We start from the raw sequence: 19,735 nt of genomic DNA, 5'->3' as shown, positions 1-19,735 counted from the left end.
ATGTGTTGATTATGAGACCTGGTATAGAACTCATGTTTTCTTCCTCCTGACCTAGGACTTTTTCCAGCTTCTCAGGTTGCCAAAGGATCACGCCAAGGAAGCAGCAGACTGACCATGGCCTGAGAAGGAGGTTACCACAATGTCTGTGGCTAGACATTTAATTCAGGGCATCATGAATTCTCTTCTACTTCTTCAGTAGTTTGCACTTTCATAGAACAATGCAAGATGACAGGGCAGATGTTTTGTTCACTTGGAGTTTATACAGACTCACTCCCTGAGGGTAGTTATTGTATAACTGAACACAGATTTTTTTCATTCATGGCTTCTCTTTTGATCATTGGGTATATTCCAAGCAGTTCTGCATTCTGCCCCATTGTGTGCAGTAAATCCTGGGGCTTAGGTAAACACCCAGGGGTCCCTCCGCACACTGAACAATTCAAATGCATCAGTAGTCTGAGTTCTTTAGCCATTATTTGGGTCAGTGGTCTGACTCCTGGATTTTACACACCTGCAGAGTCAAAACAGAAAACAAAGCCAACCAATAAAAACAAAACAAGTGATGAGTCAGCATAAGATTGTCATTAAAAATATATTGCTGGGGCTTCCCCGGTGGCGCAGTGGTTGAGGGTCCGCCTGCCGATGCAGGGGACGCGGGTTCGTGCCCTGGTCCGGGAAGATCCCACATGCCGCGGAGCGACTGGGCCCGTGAGCCATGGCCGCTGAGCCTGCGCGTCCGGAGCCTGTGCTCCGCAACGGGAGAGGCCACAACAGTGAGAGGCCCGCGTACCGCAAAAAAAAAAAAAAAAAAAAAAAAAATATATTGCTAAGTAAGTATAAAATAATCTACAATTTAAAAAAGTCTAAAAGTTATAATTCCATGAAATAGAGGCCATTCTAACAGAAAAATGGTCAGAAAAAAAGAACAATTTTTAAAAGTTGAATTAATTTAACCTAATGAAAAAGTATACTTTGCAGTCCCTTGTTTGTTTGTTTTTTTTTTCATTTCACTGCACCACTGATCATGGACCAGCTCCTGCCTGTAACTAGATCAGACTTGAAAGATATCAAGAAGGAGAAGGTTCAGTCTATTGTAAAATAATTCTGTCCAATCAGATTCTATGGTTTGCTCATTCAGCTTCTAGCAACCTCTGTATGGATTCTCATAACCTGTAAACTAAATTTCAAGTGCTGAATTGAAACCTGGTGTATGTAATTATGCCCTCAATGGAGAAGAAAACCAACTCTTCACCTGTCCTCTATGTAACTACACACGTGATCTTTAAACAGTGTAAAAACTCGCCTCAGTCTTGGCTCCTTTAGTCCTGGTTTCTCCCAGATCCAGTTTTCCATTCGCCCCTCCTCTTGGCACACAGGATGCACGTGCAGTGAGGAAAGCATTCCAACTTTGGATGTACAGACGTCTTGTGCCAACAGTGCTGTGATCAGTGCTATGCCTACAACCCAGTGAGAGAAGGAGGAGAAGCACTCCAGCTTGTGTGAAGCCTTGGAAGAGTTGTGAGAGCTGATGGCATTCCTCAGGGTACACCGGACACCAGTGATGCCGGTGGATTGTGCAGGCTCTGGGGTCACGTCAGACTGCCCAGATTCCCAGCTTCTCACTTCACATGATTGCGGACGTCACCACTCTGACGTGTTTCCAGAGCTGTAAAATGTGTATACTAACACTTCAATTGAGCTGTTCTGAGAAATAACAATTAAATGGGTGAAGCTTCAAGGACAGTACCAAGCATGTACAGTTGTCCCCAGAGTCCTTGTGGGAATTGCTTCCAGGATGCCCTGTGGATACCAAACCCCACAGATGCTCAAGTCCCTTATATAAAACGCTCAAGGGCTTCCCTGGTGGCGCAGCGGTTAAGAATCCGCCTGCCAATGCAGGGGACACGGGTTCGAGCCCTGGTCCGGGAAGATCCTACATGCTGTGGAGCAACTAAGCCCATGCACCACGACTACTGAAGCCCATGCACCTAGAGCCTGTGCTCCACAGCAAGAGAAGCCACCGAAATGAGAAGCCTGCACACCTCAACGAAGAGTAGCCCCCGCTCGCTGCAACTAGAGAAAGCCTGCGCACAGCAACAAATACCCAATGCAGCCAAAAAATAAATTTATTTAAAAAAATAAAATAAAATGCTCAAGTCCCTAATATATTTGCATATAACCTAGGCACATCCCCTTGTATACTTTAAATCATCTCTAGATTACTTATAATAACTAATATGATGTAAATGCTGTGAAAATATTTGAAATTAAAGTTTTGCTTTTTTGGTACTTTCTGCAATATTTTTCCCAAATATTTTTGTTCTGAGATCGGTTGACTCCGAGGATGCAGAACCCGTGGATACAGAGGGCCCGCTGTAATAGTAGTTCAGGAAATATGTGGCATTAGCTCTCGAGACACAGAAAATAGCATACAGGCCTTCCACTTTGTTTTATTTCCCCATTGCCCAATACAATAATTTTAACACAGTAGGTGTTTAAGAAATAGCAGTCGGCCACTTTGGTATTAGACTATTGGTATTGTATGTCTTTGTGTCTATCAAACTATTAGACTTTCAGGTTGGGCCGATATCTTGCTTCCAAATAGTGGTTCAGTTGTCACCAAAGCAGAACTGTAAAATCACAGTACTATCATGCCTGTGACTGTGAACACAGACATCTCAATCTGAGCTCATCTTGAAGCTGGCTACAGCATCACGGTGGCAAGGTTTGATAGGCTGTAGAAAGAGACCAGCAGTGTGTGAGCTGCAGGGGGAACTAAGACTGTTAATTCAAGGCTGGCAATAACTGGTTCTATAGAAGCCCCCAAATTTCCTAAATTCTGCTCTTATCAAAAACTGAAAAATTTTAACCAAAAATACCTGGATATTCAGAGAAGACATCATTACAAATGCAAATAAACAGGGTTCAGTGTCCTTCTCCTTTGAGGACCAGCACACAGACAGCTGGCACAGCCCTCATCCTCAGGAACCTCAACCGAGTGTCCAGCACTTCGTGTGTACTTGCAGTTTGCTTAAACACCTGAAAATTGTGTCCCTGAGGTTTGCTTTCCTAGTTTCATGTCTTTTGGTGACACAGTTGTTATACCGCCAGGGTAACAGAGACCCTTTCCACTTTCTCCTACCTGGACTGCACTGATGCCCGTGTAGGGGTATTTGCACTGAGGATGTGTAATGTCCTCAGCTATTTTAATTAAAGATGGTGCACGTGTGAACGCACGTGTGTGTGCCCACACGTGGACCACCGTGGTGGTGCTCATGGCACCAGAGTGGTGCTGTAAACAAGGCAGGGCACGACCTTGCCACGAAAAGTGCCATCTGACTCTCATATGCAAGCCTTGGGAAAAAAAGTTCATACTCACATATAACATAAGTCAAAGTTTTCATATCACCTACGTTCAAGTAAAAGAGCCTAAATAAGAAAGGCAACAAAATAACTTTCTTTTTCAGAAAAATAAGCACAACTCCAAGTAGGTGTTGCTTTTGCCTAAGGCAAATACAAACATTGTCGCTTTCTTAGATGTGTGACCTCCAACAAGGTAACTGTCAGAAAAAAATGGAAAGATTTGTCTCACAGGATTATTATAAGGACTGCATGAGCCATTACACGCGCAGTGCTTAGCAGAGCACTAGGCAGATAGTAGACATTCAATTAAAAGGAACTGCTGTTATTATTATTTATCTCCAGCACTGCCCCCACCCCAGGATGTTTGCATTTTAAAATTGGGTCGTTGGATACTTAATATTGTGACACAATGGAATGAATCCTTAGTGATATAATTTTTAATACTATGATATGGAATTAAAGTAGATAAATTTGTGTGTGATATATTTTAGGTACAAATGAGTAAAATCAGGGTGACTTCTGTGGTAGGATGCATAACTGTGTGTGTGTGTGTGTGTGTTTGTGTGTTTAGGGGGGGAGTACACAACTCCGTATAAATTATACTGTAGATGTCCACCCTAATGTGAAAGATAATCTAGCAAATTCTCTGCCTCTGCTCATCTTGACCCTTCTTAGAATGTCTCCTTTAACAGTCAAAATTGTATGTTTTTCTCACACCCTCTCTTCCACATTTCCCCCTCTCCTCTGATCCCCGTGGTGAGCAAAGAGCACAGGACACCTCGTATACCCGTTGGCCCATTGTCTTATGTGTCTGTCTATAACTGTGTCAGTCATATTCCAGATTCCAAAAGGTCACCTCTATTATATCTGTTCACCCAAAGTGTAGCTCGGGGCTGAAAACAGGTAATATTTGTTAACAGTATTCCTATGGAAAAAAGTCAGTTGCTTCAAAAAAATAATCATTTCCCAAAAAACCTGAGAGGAGCAAGCAAGTGAACTCCTGAAAACAAGATCAGTAAATCGGAGAGAATTTTGCAGGTGACAGTTTTAGTTTCCTGCGAAAGTAAGTTTCTCAATTTGCTCATCCACCATCTTCTTTCTGTGACATAATGAAGAAAAAGAAAAGGGTTAAAGCAAACATGAAAGACTGAATCCATAAGCATCACAACGATGCCGATTTTTAGAGGGGAGAAGGCAGAGAGGTACTGCTGTCCCAAGAGGCTTGGGGGACGTCTGTGAGTAGTGCATTAGGCTCTGGAGAAGAGGCTAGCCTGCAAGGACCTCCAGGAACAGACTCAGAGCTCTTTAATAAGTATTCCAGGGAGTCAGGCTTTCATGGAAAAAACAAACTAGTGTGAGAAGTCATTACTGTGCAATTTCAGTCTCAAAAATAGCCAAGTATTGTTAAGGCTGCTGTGTGCTTGAGAGAAAAAGAAAGCTCTTGTTAATATCTGCCTCAGCTTCCACATTAAAAGAGGAGCTACACTGAAAATCTTGCCTGGCAAATACTGCAAAGGTCGTCTGGTTTGTATTATTTGGAATCACTTTTTGGTCCTTAGAATGACGAAGTTTTGGGGGGATTGTGTCCCTTTTTGTCAAATCGGTCTTGCGATAAAGGACAGCCAGGCGATGGCTCAGCCTCTTTCACTCAGGACTAGAGCTGCGCCTGGCTGTCTATTTCAGCTCTTTATTTGCTTAATTGCCCCGGGAGGCTGGCAGGAACGGTCCCTGCAGCCGTGGCTCTGCTGACTGCAGAGACCCTACCTGGCACTCCAAGTTGATGCGTCAGCATTTTAGGTAGAAATGAATGAAAAATCAAGCAGGATGACTGCACTGGTAGCATGCACAACTCTAACCTAGTTTGTCTATAATTTTCAACCATTCACCATAGACCCAAGCAATGTTTAAGATGGTGAGTCTGTAACAAATGTGCTGCTTCTGTTTAATCAGGCATTTTTGTGTGTGTCCTCTTTTCTATTTAGAACAAGCAAATCTAACCTGCTTAGGAAGCCATATGTAAAATGAATGGATTCAGTTCCGAATTAAACCTGATGACAAATATTCATATGTAGCTGTATCAAACTGTGTTATTAACTTATACTTCAAATTCAGAGGTTTAAATGTTTTTGAAAAGTCTGTTTATATCCTTGCCACGTCTTTTTGTAACTTGCTATAACTCTCTACGTCGAAACTATACTGTTCTAAATAAATTTCTAGATTTACAATTCTGCAAAGATAGAGTTAAACACTGTTTGGACTCTGGCTACATAAGAGAAATTGGAATTGTTCAAAGCTGCAGTCTTCAGCTCCCAAAGACAGCTTACAGTAACTTTCTGAGCACATCGGGTTAAATATTTTTACAGACCCATTCTATGATGATAAGGCAGTAATAAGTTGTGTAGTGCAACACTCCAAAGGGTTCCAAATCTCACAAGCCTCTTTGTATGTGATGCTTTCACAGTGAAGAAGATTCTCTGGGCTACAAAGATGAATAGTCTACTTCTTCTGGTGCTGATTTCAATCTGCTGGGCCGATCATCATTCAGACAACTATACTGTAGATCATGACAGAGTTATTCACATCCAAGGTAAGAAAACACAGCTTCTCTTATGAAAGTCAAATCATTTCAAGTTACTTAGAGTTGAGATGCTTGGCTAGTGTTTCTTAATTTTAGTTCTGCTGCATTGACTTTTCCTTTCAGCGAATTGGTGAACATGCTCCGTGGCTTTTGAATGCTATTGCATTACAGTAGAGTTAAGAATCGGGGGACAATTAAAGTGGATTGGCTTAAGAATGTCCAGCTGCAGGGAGTTGATGCAATTGTTCAAGGCTTTTCAGTTGCTATCTTCTAAGTAGAATGGAGGGTAGAAAGTTTATTTAGAGGCAAGGCAAAAACGGGGTGGGGGGGGGAGAAATAGGAAGTAAAACTTAAGACGTAAGGTCATTTTGTTAGAATCATCATTAAGAAAAACATGAAAATGAAAGTCAGACAAGCTAAGGTTCAGGGAAAAGTAACTTACCCTATTAAAATCTCCTTCGGTAAAGCTTTAGTTCCCATAGACCAATGTATTGCCCTGAATATTTCTTTTCAGCTCAGCTGAATCCTAAGCCTGGGAGCTGTAGCAGGATTTGAGGCTGCAGTACAATGCAGCTATTTCCTCAGCCCCAGCTTCAGATGAGGGACATCCTGCGTTAAGAAAGCTAAGAGACTTAGCTTTCAATAAGACTTAGCTTTCAATGTTGCATTTCAATGCAATAAGAAAAATATAATTCTAAAGGAGCTGGAGCTTCTCTCTTTGCCCTTGTATGCTGAATAATTAAAATAAGAATTACAGGATTTAACAGTTTAAACATATGATGGTATGAATTTTAGATGAACTCAGTTTGGGGACCAGAGGCATTATAAGTTTGCTAAGAGACATAAAACATCAAGTTACAGCTTCAAGGTCAAAAGTGTAGTCTCAGAAAATCGCATCCACTGTTGAAAAGTATGACTTGTGAAGGTCAAATGATAGTGTAGGTCTGGCTGGAAGTATTTTCCTGCATGTATTACAACTACCCAGATAGAATTCTGAATTTGACAATGTCTAGCTATTTTAGGCATTTCTCTTTCAGTTCTCTTTGTTTCTAACAGCTTTACGATTTTCACTGTTGGACCATAAAAAGGAATTACATAATCATAAGTTTTACTATGCAAGCTGCTGACTCAGCTGTTTCCTTTACTATATATAGTAGAATCAAAGCTGTTTCCCAGAGACTTAAGATATTTACACATAGAGATTTCTGATGAGGGAGAACATCCTTTTAACATCAAGTCACAGAAGTTTTAAATCCAATGGAGGATTAACCTTTAGCAATGGTTTCAAGCCATTACTAGACTAGATTACCTGTTATTGATGTATAAATCAGGTCTAATTTCATGCAGAGTATAAAAATATTATTTTAAAACTATATTAACATTTTAAAAGTTACTCCTGAAGGAAGCCTGTAAGTCAGACTCAAGTTTTCTCAGCAAGGAAAACTTCTGTCGCTCCAGTCTTTCCATTCCCATATACTCTGTTGAAATTTAGTGCAAAGGAATTGCTGACGCAAGGTATCAGAATTATCCAGATTATTTGCCTACACTATTCAATTTTTTAAAAAATGACTTGCTAGTCCACTTCATTTTAATTGTAAATTCATGTTCTTAGAAAGTTGCTCTGAGCTTTCAAGTAATAAAACTACAAAAAAAAAAAAAAAACCAACTACAAGGCCTACATTTTGCTTGTGGAAATTAACACTGAAATGTGATTTGGGTCAATATTATGATGCTATGTCCATAGTTGAAATTTTTTAAAAAATTGCTCCAAATACCTGTTCTCATTAGTTTTTATCCAACAAAAAGTTTTCTTTTTACTTTATTATAGCATTCAGATTGAACTTTCATGTTCTCAGCCCTTCAGAGAAACACTTCCAAATGGCCTGCCATAATTTCAGTGGCCTTTTATAACACAAAAATAAACCCATAGCACAGCAGAAAATCATTAAAGCAGATAACCTTCATTACTTACATACTGGATTATTTTCTCATATTTAAAACTTTTATTTATCAAACACAGCCCTCCAAAAACAAAACAAAAACATGGCCCAGAAGGAATTTAAGGGAGCTGAAGGCTTCATAAAATTTTATAAGAATTTTGCAATCAAATGATTAAATTAGTAATCTGAATCTCAAATTCCCAAATTGTACTGATAAGCAGTATGAGCTTCTCTCAGTGACAGAAAATTATTCAAAATTCGTGTTACTACAAAAACACCTTTTCTACCTCTCATTTGTAATTAATTTTTTATTTTTGTACCTCAAGTTTCCCAGGCTTAAATAATACCAGGGGAATAATGCACATAATCCTCAAATTCTCCTTGGCCGCCTTGATAAAGATGCTTAACACTTTGTTAGCACGTTCTTAACTCTTATGCATAAGAGTTACCTAATTATTTTTTCTGAAGGCTTCCTCCTTATCTAGTTGTGGGAGATTCTATAGAGATATAGGAAAAAAAATTTTTTTTAATCTGGCTTAAAAAAAAAAAGTCAGAATACCAGGGGAAAAAATGGCAAGTATAGATTCCTGGGCAAAGTGTTTCTATTGAAAAGCTTTAGATAAAATTGCACTTGTACTAATTCACTTCCTTTAATTTTTTTATTGAATCAACTTGATTATATAAGAAAGTAAACTACACTTGTCCATGGAGTCTGCTAAAAATTTGCAATCAGGATATCAGCTTCTATATCATATACTGTTCGCAGTGTGGGGGATAGTAATTTCCTCAAATACTTCTACAGGAAGAGATAACTGCTGTTGACATTGTCTCTATAACAATCTCAACTAATGGATTATACTCCTCATTTCATGATGTGCCTAGTCAAACAACTTCTCAATCCTTTGAAACTTGAGTTCATTAGGAAGAATTTTATATGGAGTACTAAATCACACAAAAGCACAATTTTTAAAATATTTGGATCTGTTCTAAAAAAACTCTTTGTAGACTTTCAATTACCAGTAGAAGTTCACAGATGATGAATATACTTTGTAAAATACAACTTTTACGAAGACATTTATATGGACAGCAGAGAAATTTTATGACCATTTGCCTATTAACCAAAATAGCTGCAAAACAATTATAGTTATACTGAATACGTAACCGCCTGATCTTATCTAAGTCAGCGATCCAGTGTTTCCTGCCTCTGGCATTCCAAGTACAGGTCTTCTTATGACAAATTCAGGAGTTTTTCCCCTAATCCCAGTTACTGGCTTTAGACCTTGGGCAGTTTACTTAATCTCTTCAAGTCTCAGTTATCTCATGTATAGAATTGGGTATAATCACTGTTATTCTATAAAGCTTTGTGAGAATTAAATTAGATAATATATGGAAAAGTGCTTAGTACCCAGAACACAATAAGCACCAGTAGATGATAGTTGTTATCGCCATGTTGATTATTTCTTCACTGTCACGGAAAACTGATTTTTAAATAGAAAAAGGAGCACAAATACTGGCGGGAAAAGGTCATGCTTTTCAAATTCATTTGCTAGCAGAACCATATCATTACCTTAGTTCTAATGAAGTAAACATTTTATAAATTGCCTTCTTTGCCCTCCTTAATTCCAGTTTTAAATTTCTCCAATGGTATTAAACATTATCTGATCACTTTTACTTTCTGTGTATAAAATGAAGCTTTCCAAACTTAAGTAATATTCCCCTTAATATACTTAGTAGGTGAACACAAATAAGCTACATTAAATTTTTTAAAAGAATAATAAGAGGAAATCTTAAGAGATGAAAACAGTTCCCTTCTTTATAATAAGTAAAACTTACAGTCACTTTTCTCAAAAGATAAAGCAATTAGATTTTTTTAAAGAAAGTGTTGTCAGAAGTTCATCTCTGTGGGTGGCAAAAATAATGGAGATCTAGAATCCCTCGCAGAAGTAGACACTCTCCACTCAATGTGGTTGGTTCCCCCTTCTTGTGCCCCAAACCACTCTTCCATCCTAGCTAAGCATCAGACTGTCAGCTTTGTAACACTCCAGCTATACAGTACTGCCTGGCACATACTAGGTGCTTAATATATGTGCTGAATACGTGAATGAGTGCAATGAGACACTTCTAAATTACCACTCTTGTAATGAGCACTTCTCAAGTCCTGTGGCATCCATGGCATTTAGCAACACATGACACATTGTGTGGGCCTAATGTACATTAATAGATCACTGCTTTCATTGTGTAATGTTGGCATAAAGTAAATCATAGTTTACAGAATTTAAGAACGTAAAAGGACTTTAATATAGATCATTGAGATCAATACGCCATTGTATAAATGAGGAAATCAAGACCCAGCACTTAAATGTTGCTTGGCCCAGGCTGCATGGCTGATGAGGAGAAGTTTCTCTTGGCTAACCCCCTTCTTCAAATCTGGGATCATTTTTCACAACAGCCTCTCACTGTTGTGGCCTCTCCCATTGCGGAGCACAGGCTCTGGACGCACAGGCTCAGCGGCCATGGCTCACGGGCCCAGCCGCTCCGCGGCATGTGGGATCTTCCCGGACTGGGGCACGAACCCGCATCCCCTGCATTGGCAGGCGGACTCTCAACCACTGCGCCACCAGGGAAGCCCTCACCTTCTTAATGAATGCACCCTGACTACTGTGCTCTTCCCCTCCTCTGGCATCCCTATCTACCTCTGATCTTCTTTTCCTCTTCTCTGTAGTCCTGGATATCTACTTTACTTATTTTTATGCAATTGTTTGTGTCCATCTCTGCCACAAGAACATGTATCAGCTCCACGAGGGCAGGGATCTTTGTCTGATGTATCCCAGTCACCTAAACTAATACTGGGCACATAGTATAGGTAATCAATACATTTGTTACATAAATTCAGGGCCAAAATCTAGGAACTTTTCCTAATCAAGTCCTAGTCAGTCTTTCCAAATCTCAGGAAACTTTACAGTTTGTACGATGAGAGGCAGCAGATAAGGAAGAGGATTCTGAGTTTCAATAGCAATTTTTGTTTGGTCATTTTTTATTGCTCCCACACTGCACATAGCATCTTACAATCCAGGAGAATCCACCAGAGGCAGGATGCAGCAATCCTCCTAATGTATGCACGAAGCTTTGAAGAGTATTTGATTTACATTTGGTCACTGCAATGCTATCGTGTTCCTTATGTAATATCTGCAGAGTTGGGATCTGGTGGTGCAGAGAGGATCAAAAGGAGTGAAGTGATTTTAATAATGGATGATCATAAACCATCTACAGAACCAAAGTTTAATGGGAGAACTAGATAAGCATTCTCTCTTCCACTTAAAACTTGTCTGGACTCAGACTCCATGAGTCTGTTTACTAAAAGTTAAATTATAATTTATTTTTTTCTTTTCGAGGCAGAGTACATTATCTGCAGCTACAAATGCAAAATCCATGAATATCAACCATATTTTCCAAATTGCATTTGGCTAAATGCATACACTGTTAATAATACTATCTAGAAATTATGAGCTATAAAATATTAGAGAATTTCATCATGAAATTATAAAAATTAGCAACATCCTAATTCTAAAATCTCTTCTTAACTTACTATAGGATGTGAAACCAAATATGTTAATAAGAACCTACTGCTTTAAACACAGCCTTATCATTTGACCAGAATATCACCATATAAATACAGTAAATAAAACCAAAAGAGAAGAAGGAAAATGTATATAGGCATATACATACATATGTAAAAATACTGCACGCATACATATATACACTTATTTGGCCTGCTATAACAGAATACCATAGACTGGGTGGCTTATCAACAATAGAAATTGATTTCTCACAGTTCTGGAGGCTGGGAAGTCCCAGATCATGGTGCTGGCACATTTGGTGTCTGGTGAGAGCTGGATTCCTAGTTCACAGATGGCTGTCTTTTCTCTGTGTCCTCACATGGCAGAAGGGGACAAGGGACCGCTCTGGGTCCCTTATATAAGGGCACTAATTCCATTCATGAGGGCTCCACCCTCATAACCTAATCACCTCCAAAGGCCGTACCTCCAAATATCATCACACTGGGAATCAGGTTTCAACATATGAATTTGGGAGGGGGGCACAAATGTGTCATCTACAGTAAGCACCTTAATAGGCATTGGGAATAGAATGATGACCAAAACTCAGTCTTTGTCTTCATCAAGCTTATGATCTAGTGAAAGGCAGACATTACTATGAATATAGAACTACTAACTGTGATAACTGCCATTCAATAAAGCAGTTTCTTTAAATTATAGGTATAAGTCAAACATGGCAATAATTTTCCTCAACTATATAGTTGGTACACTAGGTACACACACACACACACACATATAGTTTATACATTTATACACACATACACAATGGTTATAAATAGGAAAAGCAAGGAATGAAATGCAACTTTGCATTTGCTAGCCCATTGCCCAGTCTTCTGTGCATTTGTGTGTCCTTTTGAAATAATCTACTCATTCGGGCATTTGCTAAACATTGGCCTTCTTTGTGCAAAATACTAAGTTATTCTCTATGGAAGAACAAACCATCTCCTCAATGAGCTTAATGACAATATTATCGTGGTGACAAAGATGACAAAAAACAATAAAATAAGTGTTATATAGAGGTTGAAATATGAAGAAAAGTATAATTAGTTACCAAACAAAAATATCCTACTATTTAGAATTTTGTATTCATACTCACTTTTTAAACCCATAAAATACACCTTAAGAATATTTCTAAACTTGTTGTAGAGTAGCCTAAAATGCTGAATTCTATGTTATTCTATAATGCATCTATTAAAACAATGAATTTTAGAATATTTCCAGGTATAAAAACCTATATTTAATAATATTTTCAGGTAGCAACAAATTCACACTAACAGCCATTGCGTTCTCTGTTCCATCCTGAGTGCTGAAATTGGCAAATTATGCAGGAAGCCAATGACTGTTTGGAAACTTTCCCAAAGCTTTTTTCCCCCCCCAGAAAAATCCATTAAATAGAGAAGCCTTTTTCTTTGGTTGCAGCTTTGCTGGAACCAGTGTTGACTCAGCTAAAGCACTGACCTATAGCTGAATGGATTAATGTTAAAGTAATTTCAACATGCTATATTTCTCTGACTTTCCCAGCTACCAAGAAAGAATAGTTAGATTTCTTTATTGCTTTGGCTCTTTATTTTAAATGGAAAAATGGAAACTACTCTTTTAGGAATGTATTTTGGAGTACAAAAATCTACCAAAGTGCTAAGTTAAAATATTTAATTAAGAGGTATCAAAGTGAAAATAGGGGGTGGGAGGGCATCTTTGTTACAGAAATATTTTTATTTCAAAATGAAGACACTGAAAGCATAAGAAATCTAAAAGTTCTATACAAATCACTTCAAAAACATTTTGTGTATTTTGTATTGCTACAATGTAGTAGCAGCACTACATATGTTCTCAAAAATGATTATCAAGTAGTCAGTACACATTGGCGCCATTTTAATCTTCTTTTAATTAAACACGTTGGTTGCTTGACTTGAGTGCTTACTCGATAACTAATTACCACATGTATAAGCTCTGAGTAGTATGTTTTTACATACTCAAGGATTATGCTGTGAAATGTACTAAAGAATATTAAGTTAAACAAGAATTCTACCTACCCTTCCCACACACAGTCCACTCAAACAAGACAAGGACATTAAGGATAAAAACACAGAAAGACCATAGTCCATCAAGTACAAAATTAACAAACAAGTTAGAACAGGGAGCATTTACTACAGTCAAGGGTTCAGATTAGGTGAAGGGGGTGGAAAGAAGGGAGAGTCGTCTCTTGTTTCTAAAGAGAGGTCGTAAATTTAAAATAGAAACACCACTGAAAACATATCCTTGAAGTGAGGAGATTTCCACCTCTAGAGGATTCTATTTGAAGTGGTGTTTGTTTGCTTCCTTGCTTTGCCTTGTTCCTGGAAAGCATTGGACATGACGTTTGTCCGATTGGCTCAGAGTTACTGAATGGTAGGGAAAGGCACAGATGAAACAGGTGAAAGGCATGTAAGTTAAAGACAGGTTTCCTTATAAACTACAGTATGTATTACATACAGTTTTTATTTTCTTAGTTATATGGCTACATTTTTTCACAATGGATTTATGATTATATGTGACCAATAATATTGCTAGTAAAAAATAATGAACACTCACACAAGGGTTTTTTCCTTTTCTGTTTTTTGCTTTTTTCAAGAATAGAGAGGAAAATTCTAAAGTTTTCTTCCCTAGAATAATGTGGGTTATGAACAATTCTTATTTTCTCTTGAAAACTGTCATAAATTATACTGAAAGGTTTTAAATCTCCAGAATTTGCGTATGATTATTTTATGTTCTCATTTTGCCTTGTTTTTATCACACAATCATTAATGAAGGGTCTTAATTAGCTTAAAATACTGAAAAGCTGATTGGATGTTAATACTTCACAGAGATGTTTCCATGTAAATGGAATATCTTATTTTAAAAGATGTATGATATAACAGTTATTTATAGGCTGCCCATAATATATTAAAATCAAAGTGTGCTCCAAAACCAAGCTTTGGCCTCTTTTCTTATTTGGCTTGCATATGTAATTGAATAAATAAAAACAAATGAACATATAAACAATAAATATAAAAGTGTTTTTAAGGGGGAAAATCTTGTGAGAGAGCCCCTAGGGGCCTGTAGGATGAACCCCATAGAGGGGAATTAGGAAGGGCTCTGTAGGCTGAGCTCTGAATAGTGAGCAGAAGCCTGTCACATCAAAACCCAGGGACAGAGCATTCCAGGTAGAAAGAATGGGAAGTGCAAATTCTCTGAGATGGGAAGTGCAAATTCTCTGAGATGGGAATAAATGTGGTATTTTCAAACCAGAGAGAAGCTAAAGGGACTTCAGCCTGGTAGTGGAGAGGGTGTGGTTTAAGATGAGACTGGAAGAGGAGGCATGAGTGAGACCATTGTACTTTTTATTTGGTTCAGAGTATAGAGTTCAGATTTTATTCTAAAAGTGCTTGAAAATGGCTAAAAGGTTTTGAGCAAAGGGATGATGTAATATGATTTACATGTACAAAAGACCAGGTGACTGCTGGATTATGGTGGGTCAAGAGTAAAAGTGAGGAGACCTTTAGGAGGGTCTTGAGGTAGTTTAGGTGAGAAATCATGGTGGTGTGGCCCACGATGGTAGCAGTGGAGATGGATGGAGATGAACCAATTTGGAAAAAAAAAAAAAATGAGGTAGAGATGGCAGCACTTGCCGACAGACTAGACGCAGGGATTAAGGGAAAGGGGCATATCAAACACACCTGCTAGATTTTGGCTTGAACAAATGGACAGATGACGGAGGCATAAAATGAAGTGAGGAAGATTGGGAGAAGAACAAGTCTGGGCAGGACAGGAGGACTCAAGTTATTTGTTTGGCATCCAATATATGACCAGCAGGTCGTTGGATTTACTGGTTCGGAGCTCAGGAAAAAGTACACTGCTAGAAAGTTTTGGAATCACCAGCACATCAACATTTATAGCCATGGGACTAGATGAGATCACAGGAGAAGGAGGAAATGCAAGCAGAGACAAGGAGATCGCCCGGGTCTGAAATTCAGAAACCCTCAGCATCAACAGGTGGGATAAAGGAGGATTCAAAGGTCACATATTCACTTCCCAGAGTCTAAATCCTGATCGCTGATATGTGGTAATTTTTTTTCCCAGGTAACATTTTTTTTAAATCTAAATTAATTGCAAGTATTTAAAAATAGGAGATAGTCACATTAAAATGTGCATTTCTAGGGAATTCCCTGGTGGTCCAGTGGTTAGGACTCTGTGCTTTCACTGCCAAGAGCGTAAGGGCGGGGGTTTGATCCCTGGTCGGGGAAGCGGGATCCCACAGGCCACGAGGTGCAGCCAAAAAAAAAAAAAGTGTATTTCTAGCATCTGTTGAAAAATCCAAAGACATGCTGCTTTTCAGCCTGCATTCCCATTGGACAACATCAGTGGGAACGAGTACCTGCTCCCCGTGAGCATGGAGTGTGCGCACCCAGCAATGGTACAGTCCCTTTCACTCCTTGTGTTCTCAAGACCGTGGTGCTCCCTTCATTTTCCCTCAGCCTTGCCCACCTGGGCTTTTGTGTTCGACTTACCTTTCGTTTTGTTTCAGCACTAAACTTAATACTTGACACATTATAGGCTATCAATTCATGATTGTTGATTAAGAATCAAAAGTTCCCTTTTGCCTCCAGAACTGACTCTGGATAGTACTATCTTGATATCTTTCACACTAATTGAAGACACTAACCATACCAATGTATAAAACCAACAGTGTCCTTTCTGCAAATTATGGATAACTTGACCTTACGTTTTACCACAACGTGGAAATGGTCTGAGCAGAGACAAGTAGATCTGAGCCCCCACCACATAAAAACACACTTCTAATAATTAGGGACTGTGTGGTTAATTACAGCCTAATGAAGAAGAATGACGCGTGCTAATGTTTCAGTTTCTCCACACCCTTTGAAAGAAGTCTGTATTACAGTCCTGGAAAGTATGATTCTTCAAAGATTGTCATTTACTATATTAGTAAAACATTCAAATTTTATTTTCTTATAATGTATTCCTTAATTTCTCTATATCTGTGATATTTTTTTTCTCAGACTAAAATAATAGAAATCAAATGCTATTTCTTTACTCACAAATCTTTGATAACATGCATAAATTTAACTTCTGAAAATTATTAGCAAGAGCAGACAACTCCGAGTTGACAAAGCTAGTATGACTGTCTCAAGTTTGGGGACCAGTTATATTGGACTTAACCAATGGCAATAATACTGATAAATAAATATTAGCATTTAAAACCACTTACTATGTGTGATACACAATAGAAACTTCATTACCTAGGTCATCTCATTTAGCTCTCACCACCACACTACATAAAGGTGGTTATCCTCACTGAGGCTGAGAGAGGGTCTGTAGCTTGCCCCAGGTCATATGGCTGATAAGTGGTAAAGCTGAGATTCAAACTCAGGCAGGCTGATTCCTCTGCTCCTGACCCACCAGGAACCATACAGCCTCCATCTAAGCCTTCTCTGAAAAACTTCTGAGTGAAGCGGTGGGTAAAAACGGCTCCCATTTTATTCCATTCAACTGATATAATTATGTTCCAGAAGAAATCAAATCACTATGAAAAAAAGATTTGGTCTCAAGCCTTGGAGAAACTTTTCCTCAGGCCACCATAGTGATTCTGGAGAGCAGTTCAAGGAGCAAGGTGGGGTGACAGCTACCAATACACACATTCCACCTCTACACCCAAACGAAGACTTTCTTTTTTTTTTTTTGCGGTACACAGGCCTCTCACTGTTGTGGCCTCTCCCGTTGCGGAGCACAGGCTCTGGACGCACAGGCTCAGCAGCCATGGCTCACGGGCCCAGCCACTCCACAGCACGTGGGATCTTCCCGGACCGGGGCACGAACCCGTGTCCCCTGCATCGGCAGGCGGACTCTCAACCACTGCGCCACCAGGGAAGCCCCCGAAGACTTACTGGAACCCCCAAGGAAAGTGAGGAGGAAGCAGGAAGAAGCTGGATTAGATACAGGTTTTTTTTTGAAAAGGCTTTAAGGTGGTGGTCCTGAAATGAGCTCCTATTCTATTAAGAACCACTAGATTAGGAAAATCATCATCAGTTGATGAGATGCGAGTTTTCAGGAATCAGTACTTTCTAGGAACTGTCTTCTGAAAGAGCACAGGAAAGAAGAAAATGTCGATGACAGAAGCTGGTTTGCATACCCGGCACACTTTGGACACTCAGTAAATGTTTGCTAGTAACAGCCAACATTTACTGGGCACTCAGGGTACCAGGCACTAGGCTAAGCTCTCAGCGTATCACGTCCTTTAACCCTCACAAGAACCCTGCAAAGAAGGTGGCTTAACTCCATTTTACTGATGAGAAAACTGAGCACATAAAGGTTAGGTGACACCAGGTAAGAGGCACAGTCCACATGCTTAACCAATAAACTATAGCTGCTGCGAAAATAGATGAAACAATAATGAATGTGGAAAAACAAAAGCCACAAAGAATTTAGTAGAACAGAGCTAAACACCCTCTTCACACTTTACTTCTTCCTGGTTGAAAAAGATGAAGAAAAAGGAATTAAAAAGAGACAATATTTTTCAAGATAGTAACCCAGTTTCAGGTTTACGTCTCAGAACACAGATTTTTGAACTACGTTCAATGGACGCCCTAGAACTACTTGGAGGCTCTTGATGCCCATTTCCAGCAAAGAAGCTCACCTTTTATATGGCAAAGATCTGTCTAAAGTATCCTCTCGGGAGAAAAGTTTCCACTGTCCCTGAAAAAACCTTCAGGCTCTAAAATAGTGATAGCACTTATCCTTATTTTTTACTATGAAACTTGGATCTAATAACATGGTACACATTCATGATCAACATCACCCGAAACAACACTATATGTTGGTGTTGGGCTGTCTCCCACCACAGAATCAATTTAGCTCTAAGGCAAGTGTTGGGCTGCACCCCACAGACCTACAAGCCCTGTACCTGCCCAGCTTCAAGACTGAAGAAAGAGCCCAGAGTCAGCAACAGAGACATCAACAGTTTAATGGATTGGGGAGCTTACACGTCTGAAGCAAGGTCCTGGAGCGACACCCCACTGTGTGTGGCAGAGGGCAGGCAGGACCTGGCTGCAGTCTTAGCTCCCCAGGGAGAGGGGAGGTTACCATTTTTAGGGGGAATTGATGTCAGGTTGGTTCATCAGTTACCAGGGAAACCAGAAGAGGAATACACCCCTCACCACCCCTTTGATAAGCTATCATAGTGGAGACGTTCTGATCTAAAGCTAGAATAATTATTAGCTGGGGCCTGGGGCAACTGTGTAGGAAGGTGAGTCATGAGAGTAGGGAGTAGGTGAAGCAGGCACTAGTCGAGCAGGGGATGTACAGAAAGCAAGAGGACAGCCATCTTGAGTGGTCTGACCATAGAGGAAGGAAGCCGGATGTGGTCAATACCTAAGGGAATGCTCCACAGCACATCACATCAGATAATGCAGGTCACATACCATTTAAGGAAACTGGAAACACAATTCTAGGTAATCTGGTTCAGCTGTAGATTGATAGGAACAAGCAGGGCACAATGACTATACAGTGTTTAGAGAGCAGGTAGGCCCTGGCAGAGGGTGGAGGGGTGTTGGGAGGAGTATGTTCCTGTAGCCTGTGAGGCCAAAAGACAGGGTCACAGAGGGTGAGAAACAGCAGTAATCACTTTACAGCAAAGAGCAATCTTCACTTACCTTATTTTCAGCTTTGGACTCTTCCTTTATAGTCAAAACTAGAAGACAGTCAGTACCTTTGTCAGTGGTATCTTAAAGGAATTGAAAAAACGAGGTAAAATTTTCACGTTTTGAAGACCTGTCTAAATATAACATTATTATTATTAACAGAGCCATAGGTCTTCTCCAGAAATATAATCTTGCAATTATAACAATATACTGCAATTCTGGCTACGAGCTTCTTCTACCAGCTTCTTGTGTGTATTTCTAGAGACACTTTAGGGAAAGTTTTTTGTTTATCTTTGTCAATTAAGTTTTTTGTTAATTTTTTTCAACCATTTTTAATATTTTAATTCCATTTCTACTTAGGGTGTGTACAGGTGATACGTGCACACAGTTCAAAAATTTTTAAATATGGGAGTATACACAGTGAAAATATCCCAGGAGTTCTCGACCCAGACATCTACCTTTTCTTTCCACAGGCTACCATGGTTATTAGTTTCATGGGTTTCTAGTGATTCCCTCAGATATAGTTTATGTAAGTATACATATTTCTTTCCAAGTTACACAAATGGTAAG

At 39.3% G+C, this 19,735-nt stretch overlaps 1 protein-coding gene across 1 annotated transcript in view; it reads left to right on the top strand.

Annotated features, from left to right (window-relative positions):
* Positions 1 to 19,735, top strand: part of HAPLN1 (hyaluronan and proteoglycan link protein 1) — a 69,442-nt gene that overhangs the window by 32,773 nt on the left and 16,934 nt on the right. The window contains exon 2 of the mRNA XM_065874132.1: positions 5,822 to 5,947. Within this exon, the coding sequence (XP_065730204.1) occupies positions 5,848 to 5,947 (100 nt within the window). The 5' untranslated portion in view covers positions 5,822 to 5,847. The remainder of the gene's footprint in view (positions 1 to 5,821; positions 5,948 to 19,735) is intronic.

The sequence above is a fragment of the Phocoena phocoena genome, chromosome 3 (assembly GCF_963924675.1).
Source record: "Phocoena phocoena chromosome 3, mPhoPho1.1, whole genome shotgun sequence".
In the NCBI taxonomy this organism is placed as follows: Eukaryota; Metazoa; Chordata; class Mammalia; order Artiodactyla; family Phocoenidae; genus Phocoena; species Phocoena phocoena.
The sequence above is the reverse complement of the archived record's forward strand: the minus strand, read 5'-3'. Positions and strand labels throughout refer to the sequence as shown.